Source organism: Ischnura elegans, chromosome 8 (genome assembly GCF_921293095.1).
Source record: "Ischnura elegans chromosome 8, ioIscEleg1.1, whole genome shotgun sequence".
In the NCBI taxonomy this organism is placed as follows: domain Eukaryota; kingdom Metazoa; phylum Arthropoda; class Insecta; order Odonata; family Coenagrionidae; genus Ischnura; species Ischnura elegans.
In genome coordinates, this window is record NC_060253.1 from 66275686 (window position 1) to 66297525 (window position 21840).

At 37.3% G+C, this 21840-nt stretch overlaps 4 protein-coding genes across 4 annotated transcripts in view; 3 read left to right on the top strand and 1 right to left on the bottom strand.

The window, feature by feature from the left end:
• Positions 1–3802, top strand: part of LOC124163675 (THO complex subunit 1) — a 28191-nt gene extending 24389 nt beyond the window's left edge. The window contains exon 14 of the mRNA XM_046540734.1: positions 3495–3802. Within this exon, the coding sequence (XP_046396690.1) occupies positions 3495–3650 (156 nt within the window). The 3' untranslated portion in view covers positions 3651–3802. The remainder of the gene's footprint in view (positions 1–3494) is intronic.
• Positions 3803–5510: 1708 nt separating this feature from the next.
• On the top strand, positions 5511–6954 carry LOC124164053 (UMP-CMP kinase 2-like). The gene is made up of 2 exons (XM_046541220.1): positions 5511–5902; positions 6003–6954. Exons 1-2 carry the CDS (start codon positions 5877–5879, stop codon positions 6622–6624), a joined length of 648 nt encoding a protein of 215 aa, XP_046397176.1. The 5' UTR covers positions 5511–5876; the 3' UTR covers positions 6625–6954.
• A 5898-nt stretch (positions 6955–12852) lies between these two features.
• On the top strand, positions 12853–14677 carry LOC124163626 (UMP-CMP kinase-like). Its single transcript, XM_046540653.1, has 2 exons — positions 12853–13281; positions 13360–14677. The coding sequence occupies exon 2, from the start codon at positions 13423–13425 to the stop codon at positions 14011–14013; it is 591 nt and encodes a 196-aa protein (XP_046396609.1). The 5' UTR covers positions 12853–13281; positions 13360–13422; the 3' UTR covers positions 14014–14677.
• A 4680-nt stretch (positions 14678–19357) lies between these two features.
• The window catches only part of LOC124163642, a 338009-nt gene continuing 335526 nt past the window's right edge, over positions 19358–21840 (bottom strand). The window contains exon 16 of the mRNA XM_046540693.1: positions 19358–20335. Within this exon, the coding sequence (XP_046396649.1) occupies positions 20207–20335 (129 nt within the window). The 3' untranslated portion in view covers positions 19358–20206. The remainder of the gene's footprint in view (positions 20336–21840) is intronic.

Sequence of the window (21840 nt, forward strand, 5' to 3'; positions counted from 1 at the left end):
GATCGTGAAATGTCATATCTACGGTGAACAACGGAGATTAGCACGCCACTGACAATTTTTACACTACTGTTAGACATTTATCGATAGCGTAATAGCACTTTTTACAATTCAATCACGATGGAACACTGATAACTCTTGGCCGATATTTTTCAACCTTGTCAAACTTTGTGCATTACAACCACTGGCACTGATTATTAGTAGTAGCTTAACGGGAGATGTCACGTTGAAAATAACACTATTTTGGCACAAAAATGTTCCTAGATGTCTCCAATCAGCGAGCAAAAGTTGCATTGACTGGAATTCACCCCATAATACAAGCACATACAGTCCTAAACGACGAATTCTCCGGTACCTACGAATAAAAGGATGAAGTTATTGTATATAAAAGCCAAGCGGACATTAGTAAACATCAAAATCGTTCTAATTACATACTTAAATGAATGATATGCCGTCGATAACATCAACTTACAATTAACGTATCCCCCTTCCAACGGCCGTGGCTCAGACTGCTACAACGATGTTACTTACAATTAGATATTATAAAATATTTGGTTTCACTTCTTCAGTTTTATATTTTATGTCCTTACTCAGATATTAATATTATAAATAATACAAAATATGAGGCTTTTGAGCCTCTATTGTCGGATATTTATCTTTAAATAGAAAACAATCAACACGTCTCACAAACGGAGCTCTCACAACGGCAGGCAACTATTACAAACAATCACAACAATAGCTTCGTGTGATGTTTAGGCACCTTTGACGTCATCGAGGCTTCGTCGGCAGTGGCTTGGGGGGTGAGGGAGTTTTTCCCGCGCTTTAAAATTCGTTATATTTATCATTAAATATCTCGCGAAGGAAAACTCAGATTTACATGCGGTTTTCTTTGTTGTATTCAGAAAATAATTTTCTGTCCGCCTGTGAAATAAAAAAAAATCATGCAAGTTCCCCATTGTTAGTTCTGAGGGTGCAGTCAGTGCTTAACAACAGTGACTCCTGCCAAGTGTGATATGCCTGCTGTAGTTTGATTTCTTCATGCCTAGGTGTGCAATGGTATTGATATTCTTCTAAAAATAAGTAATGTATTCGATGAAACTTTCACGAATGATCGCGATGTGTGGCAATTGTTGAGGAATTTTGAAGCAGGATGTAGAGACATTCATGATTCAGGGAAGGATGCAAGTCTCAACTGATGAGCTTAGTTAGCGAGTGGATCTGATGATTTGATGAGATTGTTGTTTCGCTATTTCTTTATTGAGGGATTGGCTCCCTTCAATTTTTATCTCTTCAGTCGTGTGAAACTTTGGTTAAGAAGGCAGACATTTTGGAACAACAAGCTGCCAAAAATTGTAAAACATTGGATGAGAGCCCTGGCAGCATACCTATGAGAGAGTATTGGAAAATTGTTGCTGTGGTACAGTGAATATCAAAAGTAGAAATCTAGAAAAGTATGCTGTGTAAAGCTAACTGTTGTGGAAAACAATTTATTATTTTCTGGAAAGTTTTTATTTTGTGGCATATCACACCTTGAAAAAATAACCCTTGTGTGTATATGTTTGCAGAAGATTTATCTATTTGTGTCTGTTCGTCTTATTTTAACTTGGGCTTGGTATATTTAATTGAAAAATATGCCAAACTCGATTTTATTGATAATTTTATCATTTTGTCATTGTGTTTCCTGTTTCTTAAAACTGGCATATTTTTTAAAGAGCGCCATTATTTAACACATATAATTATATAATTTAAGGTGCATATTTGATGTTGATAATTATGTTTTTCATGCAAGATTTTTTGAGGCAGTTTGAAAATTGAATCTATTTTACTCCTTGGCTGTTGTTGGTACAAGCTGTTATGATTATGCTGCTCTTGGATTTCCTTATCAAAATAAGTCTTCTACTTCACTAAATCACCCAGTCAGCACAAAAGATATTTTACCCCATTATTACCCAAATTTTACACGGGTAAAATTGTGGTAAAAGATGGGTAACCTGCATGGTGACGGGTAAAATATCTGTAAATTTAAGTGGTAAAATTCGGGTAATTTCATGGTAAAACACGGGTAAAATTCGTACTTTTTCCGGGTAAAACTTCCCGATGCGACATCAGAGCCATCTGTGGAGCTTCAAAGTAAACATGACGATACTCCCTCTATCGGTGGTATTGTGAACTAACAGTGCCTAATTTCAATGCGTTATAGGCATTCATATGCACGATAAATGAACGAAATCGACATTGATATTGTAAAATAACTGTTTATTGAATGAAGAAAAGTAACTAAATATACAAACACGACATATATTAGGAAATAACCACTTGGTGAAAGAGAAATAACAACAAAACCCACATTCATGAGGACATACGTACTCGAAGAAATAGAGATAAACTGAAATAAATAACAGTTATGTTTTAAGAGGAATTGCCAATTTGATTTCTTTTAAAACAGAAACAATGTTAAACTTGTAACTAATTTCCTTCCGTTAAGCACTTGGTGACAACAGCTTCCACGCCGAAATCCTAATGGCATGCTTACGAGGAAACAATTCACCCAAACGAGAATCCTAAAAACTGCTTCTCTAAAGTTTTTCACCTGAAATTTTCAATGAAATCACTGTAAATAAAGAGCTCTATACTTTAGCAGAGGTTGAGGGAACCAAATTTCAGTTATATTGGTTATTAAAAAGTATAGTGCCTCACCATGGCGTCACAACAAAAAGTGATGCAACTCTCTGGCTAAATTTTCAACTGAATTATATTCAACTATTTTCAGCATTGTATCAGGCAACTTAGTTTAGTTTACTTCATGCTCCAGTAATAGATAGAAATTATAATTTCCAGGCACGTTACTTCGGCACTTGTAGTCGCGTTCATGTTCCTTCTTCATTGTTTACTTGTTCACTCGTACGTTACAGTCCACTAGTCGCAAATCGCAGTTGAGGATCCAAGATAGCCAACTGTCAAGATTTGAACTCAACCTTTCATAAAATTTAAACGAAAATAATTATCCAATGAAAATTAGTACTCTCCTCTATTTATTTACGAAAATAATCAGGCAATTTTTAAGTAATTGAATTTTTATTAATGACCATAGCCTTTCATCGATAGCGTGTAGGTATGTAAAGTGAAACTATTTGCGAAAATAAATCGAAAATAGTTTGAAAAATATCACTACAGCGTTGCTGTGGTTATATTGAACTTTACTTTTCTTCTTTAAACTTTTCTCAACCTCATACAATATATGAAACAAATTACTCACTTTATATTTTACACTTCGCTGTTGGCAATTCTGCACGTGAGTAATAACGTGGTAAAGAAGGGGTAAAGCTTACTAGGGTAAATTTGCCCCAAAATACCAGAAAATTTTCCGTCTAAATTATCTTTTGTGCTGACTGGGCACTGTGACCCAAAATTCTGGCTTACGAGTAATGTGCCTAAGTTTTCATGTAATTTCTGACCATGATCGGCCTGTATAGTGAATCTATCAACTTCCTTTGCAGATTGAAAATTTGGAGTTCTCTAAGCAATCAGATGTTGCGATTGCGCATGATGTGTTGGAATATTGGGCTGATGATGATGAGGATGCAATTCCAGAAAATTTGGCTTACATCCTTGAAGGCCTTGGACTTCATGAAGCAGCTGAAGCTCTCTCCTGATCTTGCTTTAAATTCATGTGATTTGTGTAATTTTTACACAGAACTGTACTCCATTTACCTCGTGAATGGTATTGAAGATGCGATCTAAGATTTTTATATTGTTTGTGTATTTGAAGGATTATCATTTCTAAATGTTGATTTCTACTGAAAAAGTATTATTATTTCTCCTTATTAATCCTTAAAATGTGGATATTTCTTGTTATAAACTATCAATGACTTATTTATGTCTCATGGTTTTATCCCTGAAGTGCTCAATATGCGAAGTAAAAGGTATGTTTGTGAAAATACTCGGGTAAAATATGGAAGCATATTTTTCAATTGCTTGAATCTAATGCATTGTATGATAACAGGCGGTGATTGAAAAAATTTATTATTTTTTTCATCTTTAGCTGAAGTTTTTTTCTTACATGTAAATTTATTTTTTGAATAATTTATTCACTAGTCGATTTGGGTTTTCTCTGCTATGGAAGGAATTTTTAAAATGATGAAGTCAACCAGTGGTGGATCTATGGGGGGGGGGGGGATGTAGCTCCCCCCTTGGATATCCAATTTACAATAGATAGGATGGTAATTTTTCCGATCCCCACTACTGGTTGAATTTAACCCCCTCTAGGCCTCCCCCTTGTCCCCATCCTGGATCCGCCACTGAAGTCAACTGTATCTATTGTCTTGCTGAGAAGGCAGAAATGGATCATGGACATTACTATATATGCAGTGGTTTACCCAGGATATGGGCAAGTGGGGGGTAGGTGAGTGTAGAATGTATCACGTAGTGATTTGCTCGCTGAGTGAGAGCTCTTATTGAGTGCTTACCACCCCCAAAATATGACCATCGAGTTTGGCGAGACGCAGCACAGCAATACCAGCAACAGCCATGCTCAAGCTGCGCTCTTATTGATGATCACTAAAGCAAGGGTGAACATAGCTGGGGAGCAGCTAGGAATTAAGGCTGGGGGGGTGTTAGGTGCAACGAATAACGGGGTGTGTGGGGGAATAGAATACCCACCAGGATAAGTGGTAGGTGAGGGATTATAACTTTCAGATGGTTCAAAATAGTGAGTTTTACAGTTTTGTGAGGGATATTTTATTAATCCTTACACTATTCGATTAATCCAAATATGTAAAATGCATTAAACGTAAAAATTTCTTTGAGCTCTGGGAGTGGAGGGGGGTTATCCTCCAAACCTACCCTCGCTGCGCCCCTGGAACATAGACCATCTTTTCTTACTAATTGTGCTCACATTCTACAACTACTTTGTCACCCTTACGTCGTATGCCTAATTATATACCAGCCCCAAGCATTTTATTTTATATTTGGATTTATCGAGGTCAGCGAGTACCTGCCACGGTATGCGCTTGGTATTACGCTCATAAGAGCGGTGCACAACTGCGTTAACGTAACTTTAAAATGAACGGGGGCTCCAAATTTACCAGTGGCTGCCAAAATAATAATTCTGACAACAGTTGTACGGCGTGTGTTTCGCCATCCCGTCCACGCCTACGAATTACGGAAGCAAAACAACGCTAAAACCTTAGAAATAACTTTTTTTCATGTATTGGTCATTCGAACAGACCGTTTCAGCTGGGGGCACGGTTGTTTGTGCACGAATAACAAGGTCGAGCAGCACACAGTGCGAGATTAGCCTGAATAAACCATTTCTGGGCATGAATTAAGTTAATCTGAGTATCCAATAGGTATCTGTTGTAATGCACATATACATGCGACCATTAGCTTCTATATAAATTAATATACGTTCAAGAATGCAACGTGGGATTCCGTGAACTTGGGTACTTTTGAAAATTTGCCTCTTATAAATAATAAGAGAAATGCGCTATCCGCACAATAGCGAGGGCGGCGAGGGAGTGGGGGTTATTTGAGTTGAACTCCATAGTTGTCCATAGTGGAGATATGGTATTCGGTGTTATTTTGTATCAGAATTTCCCGGTAGTCAGAGTGATTACAGGCACTTGAGCTCCAATAGTTGCGATACATATCTTGTGGATGTGATGTGCCAAGTTGCGATCTCGGAGTGCGATGAATTCGTTGAGCATCGAGTACTTCTACGGTGATAAACACGGCACCTACCCCTCTGGCAACGAGTACCTAGGGATAACAAGGGTAACAAATCACATTGCGGCTGTGTTAAAAAATTGATTTTTTTTGTTTTTGTGTCTTACCTGGGAAGAGGAAAACTTTCTAAAGTGATAAGAGTTGTGTTACCTTGAATGCTAAGTTTTAGAAGATTTTATAGGTGAGTTTTAATGATGTTGACAGTATATCTGTGATTAATTTCGAAATACGCGTTATTGATGCCGATTGTGCTTTTCATTTATTTTCTATCCGTATTGTAGATCATTTGCTGTATTAAGTAGGACGACATACCTTGACGAAATGAAGAACGTTGTATTCGTTTTGGGTCCACCAGGCTCTGGTAAAGGCACTCAATGCGAGAAGATAGTTAATCATTTCGGCTACATCCACCTTTCTGCTGGTGATCTTTTGAGGAAAGAATGGGCGAAACAAAATTCCAAGTATCATGATACGTTGGAGCACTGCTTTCGTAACGTTAAGGTAGTTCCTTCCGAAATTACTTTTAGACTCCTGATGGAGGCCATGGTTAATGCTGATTCGCATAACTTCCTCATCGATGCATTTCCTATGAATGATGACAACCTGAAGTATTGGAACAAAGAGGTATCAAATGATGTCAACTTACAGTTTGTTCTCTACTTCGACTGTCCTCAAGAAGTATGTGTAGAGAGATGTCTAAGTCGGGGCACGGCTGCTAGCAAAAGAATAGACGACAATACTGAAGCTCTGAAGAAAAGATTTGACACTTACATAAACGATACTCTGCCTATTATTGAACACTACAAGTCTCATCATCTGCTTCGTACTATTTTGGCTAACAGGTGTCCTGATGATGTTTTTAATGATTTGAAAAAGGAATTTCATCGGAAGGAGGGTAGCTAAATATTTTAATAATTGCTCTCAATCGTGGTACTTATTGTGTCAACCCAGTCTTTCAGACATTGGGAAAGAAGGATAACTTTTGTGTAATCGGGGCTCTTTCAAATCTGGTTCCAAATTGATAAAAATGGAAACATTTTTTGAGTGCTCTCCTTATTTATATATATTGCCCCCTTTTTTGATGTATGTTACTCGATGGAATTGAAGGACAACCACATTTTGAAATCCTTTTTGTGAAATTTTCTAAAAATTTTGAAAAGCGCATGTGCATGCAAATATGATGTACAATAGATATTCTGTATTGCTGCAATGAAGTTACAAAATTGTGCTCAATTTCATCTGCTTTATTATTCATAATTTTTCTTGTAATTTGCACCAAGTTGTAAATTGGCGATTGACCGCTTCGTAGCAACTACAATTACTGGATGTATGTGCTGGCCGGATATCATAAGTGATATTTTTAAGTAAAAGTTCAATTTGACCCTTTTGCTGCTATGAACATACCTGGTACATTTGCATGGCAGGCTGCTACAAAGGTACATTTTCTTCCTGCCCAACATTTGCTCGGTACTTTCGCCACATGTGAAGGGTAGGTTTCAGGAGAGTGAGCAGCAGTGGAATGGTTAAAATACTGATAGAAATATTTTCAATTGCGTGGGAATTGCTGCTTAGTAGGTAGGCATATTTGTGTTCAAAATCAATGGCAGGGATTGAGGTGGGTATTGGATTTCAGAATTTATCAGAAGTCATGATGATTTTCGGTTTTAATTAATTTTAACTTTTTTAAGATAATTATAATGTTTATAAATTCTTTGTGGGAAATTAATTGCATAATATAGCATTAATTCTGCTCTCAAGTTCATGAAGATGTCCCTACCTCCATTGAGATGACTCGCACCTCTCCCTCCAACCTCTAAATGCTTTAATGCCAGACATTCCTTTTAAATCTTCCCTCTTTTCTTCATGATGTGGCTGGTGGTTAAATGAATGTTCCTTGCTAATTTCATTGTTGACATATCCATTGTGGATACAATTGATTTTGTTTGTTATCTTTTCATACTTTCGGGATTTTCAATTCTATCGCATTGACTTATATTGATAGCAGGGTCACCATTTTTCAAGTTTGCATCTTCTAGTCAATGGTTTTGAGCTACAGTTTCAGCAGAGTTATTGTTCTGAGTCTTGACATCATTTCTGCTGGCCTAATCACAGTTTGGTCCTTGGAGTGTTTTCCCTGCTTGGTGGGGAAGTTATCTCACTTATTTATGTGTCTATTTTGTGTGTAAATGGATCCACAGCAAATAATAGCATCGCAGTGGATCCCTTTGTATGCAGTTCCAGACTGTTAACCCTTTCCTGCCGGAGTCTACAATTGGAAAACGTTTCCATGCTACGAGTAGCATAGTGTGGCATTTTTTAGTGTACCCCCCCAGAAATTCCTCCGAACTTATCCGCAAGAACTTAGTGCGAAAAGTCCTTAGCGGGAGAAGGTTTTTCGCGCAAAGGCCCTTCGACTCAAAGGCTCGGAGAGACTAAGTCTCGGAAACTCTTGCCTCCAAAATTCAGCCTCCGAACCAGCCGCACCAGGAGAGCAAGTCTTATATAGGTAGTGCAGTGGAGGAGTACCTACTCCTTGGCAATCAAGGGGAAATGGGTGCTGAGGCACAAGTATGCAGTTTGGAGTGAGAAGTATTACCATAGTCCTATCACAACTCTCTCTCCCTCCAACACCTCACCCCACTATGTCTCTCCCCTCCATGAATTCCAATGAATTTCCCAGTGATGTCTCCAACCCAGAAGATTGAGGGGAAAATTCCGGCATGCACGCTGTTCCCCCCTCCTACCTCGGCTGGGATGACTGATGCTTGGCAGAGCTGCGAGTCAACAGGGGCACTTTTTGGGGCAGATTCGCAGCTGATTGAACATCGCCCTTTTTACCCCTCCACTCCTTGGCAAAATCCCTCCCCTCCACCCTGACACGTCTCGGAGTACGCAAGGTCTCTTTTGTCTCGGGCGCTCGTGGTAGACGGATGCTGTGACTGACATGGGTGATTTTAGCAAATTTATACAGCTTGTACTTAGTTTGGTAATGTTTCCTATGGGATCATTAGTTATCATCGTTGTTTTCTGTAATAATTCTGATTTTGAATACTTCTACTTCTAATAGATATTGATTGAAAATAACTGGTAAATTTTTTTTGAGAATTGTTTTTTGAGTGCTGATTTTTTTTTGTGGAGTCTTTCCCTGAACCAGCTTGTGACCAACGATTGGAGTTCCCTATGTCTGGGGCTTACGTGCACAATCTCCAAGATTTAACGACGTAATGCCACAATAAGAATATTTTAAACCTCTCCGTACGGAGCCCTTTTTTGGGGGTGAGTTGCCTGGGTATTTTCATCCCTCAGATTTGGGGCCTAGCTCAACGGGATGCCCATCCCTTACCCAGGCCACTGGACTTCACCCTCTAACCCTATCACAGTACGAATCCAAGGTCAACTTATTGCGTTACCAGTGTTTTTTTCAACCAAACATTGTAGTTGATTTTAAATTATTTACTCTTCTAAAAGAATTACTTGCGTTTTTTTAAGCATTGTGAAATTTTAAGGGTTTATAGCATTAATAACAACAAAGTTAGTAAATATGAGGTAATATGACTATAAGTCCGGAAGTCTGTTATTTTTAACGCTAAAATTCCGTTTAAAAATTGATTGGTCACAGAACAAAACAAAAAATTCATTTCAAAGTATAAAAACATAGTACAGTAAAACCTCTAGGTAGTGAACCTCTTTACATCCTAGACCTCCATACTTCATACCACCCCTATGGTCCCGTCACATTTACATGTAAATTTATAGGCAAACCTCTTTGTAGTGAACCTCTTCATCTCGTAAAACCTCCGCTTATCATACCGAGGAGACATCCCCGAGACGGCCAAACTACCTCCGCAAATCGTACCGAGACAACTAGAGACCATTAATGCAGCCGCGATTACGTACATGGAATGACATTTTCAGCAATAAATGTTTCACTTTTTTTTCTTATATGTATACCTTTTATATGCTGTAATTTTCACGTTAACCATTAGTTGTGGCCATTTCGTTCAATATGAGAGCATACCTAACAGTAAATAAGAAAAAAGGTATCCAACTATCCGAATCATTTAAAGTGACTGTTGAATTGAGAGAGATCAAATTGTTTTCTTTCGAATCATGGTAAAAATCATGCAATAGCACTCGCTTTCTGTAATTATTTAATAATAAATATGTATTCACTGGTGCCTGCATGTTTGTTTAAAAACAAATATTATCGTTTAAAAGACAGGAATGCCTATCACTAAAACCTCTCTATAGTGAACCTCCATACATCAAATTGCACAAATTTTGGTCCCCTCCATTATGATGTAAAGAGGTTTTACTGTATTATGCAATAAAACATACTGTTGAAAACATAACTACTATGCAGTGGATTCCCGTGCTGAGGATGGTCATCAATGAGTGAGAGGTTCAGGCTTTATTGCCTAGGAGTGGCCCTAAGGATTCGCTAAGCTGGGTCTCAGGCTGGGCCTGAATGCACCGGAAAATTGCTGCCTCAGCGGTTTATTTCCTTCCCTCGCATCGGCCAGAGCCGACGTCCAGTCATCTGTGTAGAAAAATTTGCGACAACTATACCCGACGTCAGGTGTTCTACGTATGAAAATGCCCGTCGGCTCCACCCGACATCCAGCACGAAGGGGTTAACTTTCCTCCTGCGATCCTATAATGTTTCATTGGCAACTGTTTTATTGCATGCTCTTGTGATGAAATATGTCCGTATCTTCCAGTAATTACCCAGTCAGCAGAATTGTGGTAGTTCATCTGTATAGAAGTCGTATTACAAAGTTTTTCCAAAGGGAGTATGTTGTATTGGAGTTGCAGAATTTTGTCATGTGTCCTCTAAAACATTTATATTAAGATTGTAATACAAAGCTGAATTAGAATTGTATTGCAAATGGTATTTCTTTTGTAATACACCTGTATTCAAGGGTGGATCCAGAATTTTTTGTGGGGGGGCACCAGGGTCTGAAAGGCTGACAGTCTTCTCATATTTGGGGTTAAAAACTACATGCAACAATTACTCTATGAAATATACTCTTAATTTTAAAATAAAAGTTACAAATAGTTATAACTTTTATATTTAAGTAAAAATTAATTAATATTTGTGTTAAAAATCTCGTATATTTTTTAAGTACTTTAGGAGGGCTTGTACCCCCCCTCCTAAATCTGCTTATGCCTGTATTACAGTTGCAATTGCTCATCAGGTGTTACCTCCCACCTATAACTGGGCAACTGCCACATACGGATGTGGAATTAACATAGTTGCCGTTAATTTTTCCATTGAGTCTTGCGAGCTAAATCACAGAGAAATAACTTAATGATTCGTATCTTGGCTTGGGGTAAAACATGTGCACTTATATAGATATCAATGAAACTTTTATGAGGTTACATTTCCCGATTTTCTTTTGGTGGAGAGACCAGAGTGTTACCAATCGCACTTCTTATTTGTCCAGAGTCAGATCTCAAAAGAGCTAAAAAAATCTTTGTACATAAGTAAGCGCGCTTACTGACCCAGCTCTCAGCAACATTAAAGCAGTGCTTAGTTAAAAAAATAAGTATGATCTTATTTCTCTCTTTTTAATAAGGACATACATTGGTTTAAAAAATTGGATTTTGCTCTGTATCACAATCATATTACAATTGATATGTTTGCAAGGTTTTGGAATGCAATGGCAATTTTACAAGTAGTAATACAATTTGCTACTGTACAAGAGATTAACAATATGTATACAAGCGATTGTGCTGTCTGGGTAGATGCTCTTAAGAAATGTTTTTTCATGATCATATATGTACTTTTAGTTCTCCTTTGGTTATTCACTTGATTGCATCATATTAAACATCAGAATTTCTATAGTAATTATTAATTAAACGAGTAATTACTACAGTAATTAATATTATACGAGTATATATACTGTTAATGACATTCAATTTGAAAGAAAATGAATTCCCCAAGGCTGTACTATTTTCTGGGGAAAAAGGTGGGGGGTGAGAAGTTAAAAAGGATGACAGTCGGGTGATATGCAAAATTTAAACTGAAACACTATGAAAAAACAATCGTGCAAGCTCACTTGCTCATTCAGCAGATTTACTCTAAGGAACAAATTTTGCGTAGGTCTCAATTACAGACACTTAGGTTTGCGAAGCTTTTGCTTATGTCAGTGACCCACTCCAAAAGTTTTTGAAAAATTTTCTCTTTTAATCCCATTTTCCTGGAACCAAATTTTATTTCTCAGGGCTCCAGACTTATTATGGTTTTCTTGTCATAATATCTTCGTTGAATATTTTCTAAAGCTCTGCACAGAACAATAAGTGACTTTGTAAGCCGCCGCATGCACAGGTGCAAAGTTATATACTGCAAGGATGTAATTTACCATGAAAAAATCAATTGGCTCAGCCGGGATTCGAACCCAGATCTCCCAATTGCTGGTCAGGTATGATAGTAGTTACACCACCAACCCATCTTCCTCCAAGACGATTATCCGACTGGGTTACTGAACTAGGTGTTAACATCACATGTCCTCACTATGGCAGAGGAGACGAAGGTCATGCATATTAAGCCACTGACGGAGAATATACACATCTTCATCGTTATTCCACAACAGACGTTTTCCAAAGCACTGCATTGAACGAGTGGCTTTTCATGTAGTCTTCTTCCCCAGTGAGAGGTTTAATATGCTTTGCCTGATTATGCTTGATATGCCTCACCTTTCTGTGTGCAAAAAACTCAAATATTTCTTTTTTTAGGGAAAATTGTGATCGTACAGCTCAATCGTGAATTAAAATACATTATGGTTATAAATACACATTCTATTAATTTTTTTACTAGTATAAAAGTGAAGAATTGTACCATCGGAGGAGGAGGAAGGGGTCCTCCTCCTTTCATGGTTGTAGATTTATTAAAGCTATAGATGTACTCATCGATAGTGTAAATTTTTTATTATGCTGTAAAATATTTTTATAAAGATAGACTAATTTAATAATTCTAGAAGAACTATAACTTAACGGTATTCACATAAATATTGGGTATTCATTTCATCTTCACTCGATTATTCAGTTGAAATAAGCCGCCCAAAAACTTGTTGTGCTGCATTTGCACCTTCATTTGTTCAGTAGAATTTTCAGTAAACATTAGAATATTTATTTTACTTTAGCCTAAAATTTATTCTGAAGTCATTTTAACGATGCATTAGTACAGGAAAATAAGTATTGTAGGGGATTATTCGCGTTGAAATCCCTGCATTCGGTGCTTTCAATGAAAACATGATAATGACCTACTTTCCACGGTGACATGGCGTGACATTTCGTTTCCGCAATCCGCTACTGAAAGTGTTGTGAACCAATGTTTACTGCCAAGTGATTATTCTATTGAGTAAGGCGTGGTCCTCTGATAGTTTCACATTTATTTTATCTGAGGAAACATCACAATCGCTGCCTAGGCGTCACCTGAGTGGCAAATAGGATTTCAATTTTGCTAGCGGTTTTTATCGATTATCGTATTGCTCATCCTTCGGTGCTTCAGTGTACGTGGGGTATCTTCGGCCACGCCAACCCTTAAGATTCTCCTCGGTAACGTTGCTTCACATTCTCTGAGTTTCTAGGCATTACTGATTAGAAATTATAACTAAATATTCCGTTTTGTTTCAGACACACGGCAACCTGAATCGAACTATTGCCTTAATACGCAGGGTTATACCGTCCCTCGCAGAAATGAAGAAAGTTGTATTCGTACTTGGTGGACCAGGCTCCGGAAAAGGTACTCAGTGCGAGAAGATTGTTCAGAATTTCGGCTACATACACCTGTCGGCTGGCGATCTTTTGAGGGAAGAAAGGGCAAATCCGAACTCAAAGCATGGTGAACTTATTGAAGATTACATTCGAAACGGCAAGATAGTGCCTGTGGAAATTACCTGCAGTCTATTGAAAGAGGCAATGGAAAAGTCTAATGCGCAGCACTTCTTGATTGATGGTTTTCCTAGGAGTGAGGAGAATCTCAATGGTTGGAACAAGAAAATGTCCAGTGAAGTCCACCTTCAGTTTGTTCTATATTTTGAGTGTCCGCAGGAGGTATGTTTAGAGCGGTGTTTGAAACGGGGCTCTGCTGGTAGCGGAAGATCTGATGATAATATTGAGAGTTTGAAGAAAAGGTTTGACACGTACGTAAACGATACTATGCCTATAATTGAGCATTACAAGTCACTTAATTTGCTTCAAAAGGTTTGTGCTAATAAGGATGCCGATGAAGTCTTTGCCGACGTCAAGAGTATTTTTGAGAAAGAAAATAGCGGGGACAAAGCTTAAAATAGTTGACTTAAGAAATATTTTATTATTTTTAATTTTATTATATTTATTTTACCGGACGACGTATAAAATTGACTGCTTTCTATTTGTGCTCTTGAAGAATGAAGGGGGTGATATGGAATGTCTCTTATTTCTTGGCTTACTAATTGGAGGTTGTTGAAACATACGTATTTATGATGACTCTCCGTATTATGACGGTACGAAAATTGTATTTCTTTTTTCATACGTTTTTAAGGTATATCATGATTTTATATGGCGCTATTAGATTTTATGGAGAGCGTACGTGTTTGCATCATCTTACCAACAACCAATTTTTTGTATTATTTCTTAACTGTCTTGAGTATGTGTATAAACATTTCAGTCATGTTGTGTGGCTGTATTGCCAGTAGAGTACCGAATGAGGTACATAATTGAGTCGAGAATACTATTGTAGAATGAATTGTTATGTTAGAATTAACTCTTGGAAGCGTTTGTGTCTAATCAAACGCAAGACCAAATATAATTACCTTGTAAATATTTGTTTTTGGTTTACCAAATCACAAAAGTCGATCATGTTTTGAGTAGATTGTTTCATAGTCTTTACACCTAAGATTTGGGTTACAATTTGCGACCTGTGGTGTGTTGTCTGTTAAAGGCTGTTGAATTAAAGTGCACTGATATTATATATGGCTAATGAGTAATTTTTCCCCTGTATGGTTTCTTCATTAACCTGAGCTTGTTTCGTTATTTTTCGATGACATTTCAATACCTAATGGTAGTGATACACAGTAGTTATTTATTTCATTGCCAAATGAATTTCATCATCATATGTTGTATGCGAGGTGAAAAATTATAGAAATTATTATCTACCCAATCAAGTCAGATATTATGTTCAAGTTAAATGTGCAGATCTGAAGTGAAACTGTCTCACAAACTTATTTTGCCATTTCATCTCAATATCATTTCCATGGGAAGGACTAACTGTTTAATTACCATCTGCATTTTAAAAATGGTATCATAATGTTCTGTACACCAATTGTACATGATGATTGGCACAATCTGTTACTGGTTGAGCAGGACTTCACAGATCTCAATTGAGGTGAAAATTCAATGGAGGAAAATTAAAAAAAAACTTGCTGATACTTCGTGTCATTGCAAAATTTTTGACGGAGTAGTGATTAATTTCTTTGAGGAACAGACGCAATTCAGGTCAAGGTGTGTGGATTGATCTTTAAAAATTGATTTGCAGGCCTGTTATTTGAGATGCATTAGCTTTAGAGGCATCCTTTTCCCTGAATGCATAGCAAGTAAAATTGAATTTTAAGGGTTTTGAAATTCATGATATTCGATGAGATCCTTAAAATCGTTTTAATCTCCCCGAAAGATCTACAAACCTGTAATTGTTATTGTATGCGAATGTATTATACTGTCCTGCTGCTTACCGATAAATATGTAATTTTTATTCTGAGGAGTTTGGATTTCACCAGATTACCTTTCTCATTTTGATGAGGTTGATTTATGTCATTAGAAGGGGCATGGTGGAAAAGGATTAGAATTTATAATCGTGGTATGAATTCATAGCACATTCTTTTAGTTTAGATTTGGAGGATTTCTATGTAGAAAGGAGATCTGATTACTTTGGTAACTGAAAATTTTGAGTTTTAATTTCAATAGTGAGTTTTAATATTAGTTGACTAAAACTTACCGTCATTATGAAGGATTTACTGTTGGTGGCCAAAGCCCTGGATTTTTATCTTGGCAGGCCAGTTTGTGTGGGTATACAAGGGCATTCTAAGTCTGTGCTCCGCAAGGATTATTCTAAGTCCGTGCTCTGGATCAAAACTAGGGGGGGGGGGGGGTAAGCGATGGTTGTTCAAGTTGTTGGTAAGATTGAAGCATGGAAAAGGTGAATGAAATCAACATTTTAAGGAAACTAACACTCTTTATTAGTTTTTAAAATTATTTGCTTGAAAAAATATTATTTTCTTTAAAGACATTTGCAATTTTTGGTTCTGGGGGTGGGGGGACAGCTGCCCCCTCCTGCCTCTCGCTGGGTACGCCCATGTGGGTATAGCTTGATTTCAAGTATCTTTCTCTCACAATTTATTTTGAGTTCCTAAAAGTGGGGGAAATTTCTTCTGTCCAGCTTCATGTGGTTTAATACATTGGCTCTGAAATCAGTAATTTATCAACCAATGTGCTTTTGAGATTACAAACTTTCTGCAGGGATCGGCTTTGAATAGCAGCTGGAAATGGGCTTGCTCAACAACAATGGAAGGTTAATTGTATAAATAATGGAGTTGGAAAAGTTAAGAGACCCATGATTTTGTGCTTATCAAACTGCCGCCTTCTTCATGAGTGAGAAACAGAATGTGACAGAATCAATGACATTCATCCTTTCTCAGAGTAATTGATGGCAACATGGCAAACTCCTGCTGAGCAGGCTACTGCTTCTTTTCTACTCCTTGGCCTCGTGCTGTGCATGGTTGTTTTCACACTTGAGCAATTCCTTCTCCCATTGAAAGGTTCTCCCTGAACTAGGAAATCATCCAGGATGAAGTCAACAACTCATGAAAAGTTGGCGGCAACATTCCTTTTGTATTATAATTGGGTTGGTGTGGTGGTTTGTCTTCCACCCAGTCTCTCTGGATCTTAGTCAGTCTGGGTTGAAATCCTGGTGATGGCAGAGATTTTTCAGAGACTGTCCGATCCCTGCTTTAGTGATTTGTAGAGGACGCTTCAAGTGCCGCACTCCCTCCATTGGATAGGATGTCAAGCCATGATCCCCTTGGTGCCTTTCATTGAGAGTAGGCTAACGACGATGCCAAGTTTCTCTCCACCCCTCCCCCCCCTTGTGGCGAAAGTGACCTCAACTATCGGTAGCCTCCTCCAAATACCATACCTTCTTATTTTATGCGAAAGTTCCACAGAGAAAAAATCATTCGCCTTGACCAGGATTCGAACCCGGATCCCCCGATTTCCGGTCGAGTGCTTTAGCCAGTTAAGCTACCAAGGCGTCATTCTTCCCTGTGGATATTTTTCTGGTAGTGTCCAAAAATATCCACAGGGAAGAATGACACCTCGGTAGCTTAACTGGCTAAAGCACTTGACCGGAAATCCGGGTTCGAATCCCGGTCAAGGCGAATGATTTTTTCTCTGTGGAACTTTCGCACGATTGTGCATTGCGGGTGACTCCCGTAAAAGTTATCACCGCGGCTAGTCCCGGTATACTTTAAACTTCTTATTTTAAACTTATAAGAGAATGGCTGAATGCAGTGGCGCAGCGAGGGGGGGTTTTGGGGGATAACACCCCCCCCCCCACCGAGCTCAGAAATTTTTAAAAGTTTAATCCATTTTACTTAATTGGCTTAATATTACTTATAGAATTGTGTAAATATTAATAAAATATCCCTCCAAAAGCCATAAAACTCACCATTTAGAACCATTTATCTTGAAAATTTTCTGAAGGATTGCCCCCGCTTACCCTGGTGGGTATTCCACACCCCCAGACACCACAGTATTAGTTATGCCTAAAACCCCCCTAGCCTTAATTCCTAGTTGTGCCCCTGGCTGAATGAGTAAGTTTTTTTGTACTAATTTATTTGCTGCTGTTATAATTAATTACAATTTCGGTTTGGGTCCTTCATTTGCCTGTTGAAATTTCCCTCATCATGGGCCCTCATGTTTTTACTAAAGATTTGTTGCTCTGAAAATTCAATCTTTATATCCTTTTTATCGTATTTTATTCCTTATTTAAAAGTAAAAAAAATTGTTTTCTAGATGAGGCATTTTTTTAAGGAGTTTATCGTTCTGACATTTAAATGCCATTATATATGTAATGTGATGGAATATTGTTCAAATGAAAATAGAATTATAAGAATTTGGAGTTGAACAGGATTTGCATTTTAAGGCAAAAATTGGTAGACATTTTCTTTAAGCCCTATGTCCCTCCATTAACTACTGAATTACTTGGCCAGAGAAGAGGTTTATGCCAAGCAAGTGGTAGGGAAAATAATTTGAACCAGTGTAGCCCTGAAAAAGATCAATTCTCTCACAATCAACTTCAATTTTCTCTGAAATTCAAGGTCAAACATTGGCTCCTTATTAGCCAGGAATTCAGGTGAACTCTATTGAGTGCCATGTACTTTGTAATAGTGAGAGTTTAGTGTAACTTTGATGGTGTTTGCTCTGAATTGAGCTTATTTTGCCTCTTTCCTTTTTCTATATTATTTTAATAATCTTTCCATTACTAGCATATTTTTCTTGTATTATTAATTATATCCAATGGTTGTCTTTGTAAATAACTGTCCTTAAAAACTCTATAATTTTGATAATAGTTATGAATTGTTAATTCAAGACCTTTCAAACTTAATGTAACTACAGATAAGCCATAATCTTCAATGAGAGCTATTGATAAGCAATCCACATCAGTCTTACTCAGTAGAAAAAATATTCTTTGGCCCGTATCATAAAAGTCCCCTCGAAGCCGGCCTCCACCTCATTGTCGTCAGGAGGAGGAGATGCGATATCATAAAACCGACCTCAACCTCAAAAACATCGAATTTTGAGGCCAGCCTCAGCTCAAACTTTGAGGTTAGATTATTGTCGGATCAAAGCGTTTGAGGTGACTTCCGCCATTGCGAGAAGATGATGATTATTCATCCATGATTATTAAACTCTTCCGTTATTTTCTGCCAACATCTTGCCTAGCTTAAAACGGACTCCGCATCTGAGCGCTTACACTCAATTACGCCCTTGTACTTGACCACCAAATTGCACAAAATTTCCTACTCCTGCCTGGCCATGCGCTCCGGTTTATTGTTTGCCATTTCTGTTTCTATTGTTGATATTGGCGGGTATATCCCCGGCCGCATTCGGTATATCGATACTGCGCATGTCTGTGCAAATACGATTCGAAAAAATGAACATGGAAATATGCTGGAAGACTGTCAACTCTGAAACCAGAAACATCGTCCTCAACAATGCGTCATTTCTGCTGGCTCAAACCCCTCCTCCTATGAGCCGAGCTGGAGGAGACTTTTATGATATGATGCGGTCGAGGGATCTCCTCGTCGAGCTAGGCCAGCTTCAAATGAGGCCATCCTCAACTCCAACTTCGAGGGGACTTTTATGATACGGGCCAAAATGTTGCTCCTAACTGCATGGTGTTAGAATTAACTGTTACACAACATCATCATTGGACTACAATCCTGAGGTTGCTTTGGCAGGTTTCCACTGAGCTCATTTTAGGTATTGTTCTCACACCAATGAATTTATTTTCTTTCATATATCAATACCTTTATGTAAACCAGGATTTCTATTTCCATCTTCCCCTCAGGAGAGCAATAACACATGACGTAGCAAATCATTGTACAAGTATATTGTTTTTATTCAACACATTCCTGTCAAATATCAACAATGAATTGTCTAGAAAGAAATAGGCTGAGAACAAATAGTCAAGTTTTCACTCACAAGATGCATTCAGATTTTGAAGATTATAAAGTGATTTTCTTTTAATTGATATTTTATTTTAATATATGGACTATAAGCAAAACACTTCATAAAAATTAATATAATACATCTATACACATTTTCATGATGTAGTTATTAGAAGATTAAACTAACAAGTATCACAGAATGAAAGATTTTGGATACACAGCTTAAGAGACATAAATCCAAAATCAAAATATTAAAATGCTACAAGGCCTAATAGTTATTCCCACTTCCGTTGAACTCAACTGTGTTAAATATTCAGTCTTCTAACCAGCTGCTCCATTAAAAAATTTCAAGCTTGTCCTAGTTAAGGGTTTGTTGACTAAACCTATTCTAGTCCAATAATAACTTCAAGCCATTATAATTTAGTGTTTCTGTGGTTGAATAATGGAGCTAGAAGCTGATTACTGTTCAAACATCCTTATTATCAGGACATATTTACCCATCAGTTAGGCAGAAAGTAATGCACATCTCGGCTAATTCCAGGAAAGGACCTCAGGAATTCAAGTTTTGAGTTGTGCCCTCAAACCAAGTGAATATCAATTTAATGGAGTTCAACCCCTGGAATATGGGACACTTTGAATTATTTGATAGTAAGACTATCCATTCATGACCTTCCAACTTACAATATGCGACTAAATAGGAATAAGTATGCAGATATTGTATTTATTGTTGGATAGCATGGTCAATCAGTTGGTTTATGTAGGCTCCCATAATTGCTTCAATTACGTGCCATACTGTTGATCATTATGTTGGCTAAAGCATTGCGCCTTTTTCTCCATGGACCAAGGCCTAGGGCATGATACTGCAATTCTTGATACCATTGGCGCGTTACTTCCAAACTTTCTCCCTGCAAGTGAAGATAATTATTATTATTTCAGTTCCTTTTTAACCTTTTCGCTGCTACAAGCGGGAATACCCGCAAAAAACATTATGGTTATTGCCTGCGACATGCGGGGATATTCCACGACTTTCAAAAAACTTTTCCTTTCAACACGACATGCGGGTAAATATCTACGTTTTCGAAAAACCCTTCCTTCGGTCGTAGGTGCTGTCATCTGCTCGAAATTCTAGCGGAACTACGTCCATTCGTGCGGCGACATTCAGCGACGTCAAATGAATGATTCAATTCATTTTTTTCTGGATAATAGGCAAAATAATGGAACCGATGAAAAATCTATTGAAGCAGCAAAAGGGTTAATTTTGAAATTAGACTATATTGAGATCTATTTAACCTGTTTGAGGATGGCATCCCTCACTTTGATTTTCAAAAATATTTTTGAATTTTATTTTTCACCTCTTGTTTTGCCTTTTGTGAAAACACCATCTAATTGCAAAATATCAGTTTAATCATAAGTTGTCCCAAGACTAGGGACTCACTGTAATGCAGTGGAAAGGCAAGAAAATGCTTTTTCAGCTCAGAAATGCGAAAACCCCTACTAAGGGTGGCACAAAATCCATATTCTGTTAGGCTTCAAACCCGTGACCTTTAAGTAATCAAGAAAGGACTTGATCCCCATTGTCAGCATAACCTTTGAGGGCCGAGGAAAGTACTTTTTTTAAGTAAGATTTTTACCAGATTGCTCCATGTTATTTCTGTTATTTGTTTAGTAGCCTAATTAAAAAACAGTTTTCCATTCAATTAATTACTTTCTTTGCTTTAATTGAAGTAAAAATTTCACTGCCAGGTATTATGTCTTCTTGTTTCCAAATAAAATCTTTGGCAAAAGAGAATAGTCAACTGCTTAAAAGATGAGAGAGCCCTTCCAATTCTCATATTGTAAATATTACAAATTCTACATAGGTACATATATATTTAAAGATTATATGATGACTGAATATTTCAAAAGAAGGAATATTATATTACACAGGACTTGGCTTGTGGAAAAAATATATGTATGTATTGTGCAATGTGTCCGAAGTTCTTGTAATAAGTTGGCTAATATATTTTTAATAAGTAAGTAATAAAAGTACTTATTTACGGTTTAAACTAGGAAAGGCAAAGGAATAACTTATCAAATTAGAAAACATTCGTGATACATTTTGTTGGGAGTTTAGTCTACCTAGATTTAATTTTTAATTCGGTTTAAATTTCCAGAAAAAAGAATTAAATGTCAGAGAAACAATAGATATGACAGCCTATTTTGATCTTAGCATTATGTTTTTTGTAGAGGCAGTTGTGAATGAGCACTGGTGAGAATAATATTTGTGTAGGAGTAAGGAAGTCTTATTATCTTCCTTCATTCTGGAAAATAGGAAGGAAACAAATTGCAATACAGTCTCTCTCTCCTTTGTGATTATCATAATTGTTTACAATCTTAGATAAACTATGGTCATGGAAACTATGAGGTTATT

Excerpts from the sequence above, each read along its gene's own strand:
- LOC124164053 (XM_046541220.1), top strand. The coding sequence starts at position 5,877 with ATGCTAAGTTTTAGAAGATTTTATAG. Across the intron at positions 5,903-6,002 it reads AGTTTTAGAAGATTTTATAG|ATCATTTGCTGTATTAAGTA; the intron begins GTGAGTTTTAAT and ends TCCGTATTGTAG.
- LOC124163626 (XM_046540653.1), top strand. The coding sequence starts at position 13,423 with ATGAAGAAAGTTGTATTCGTACTTGGTGGACCAGGCTCCGGAAAAGGT.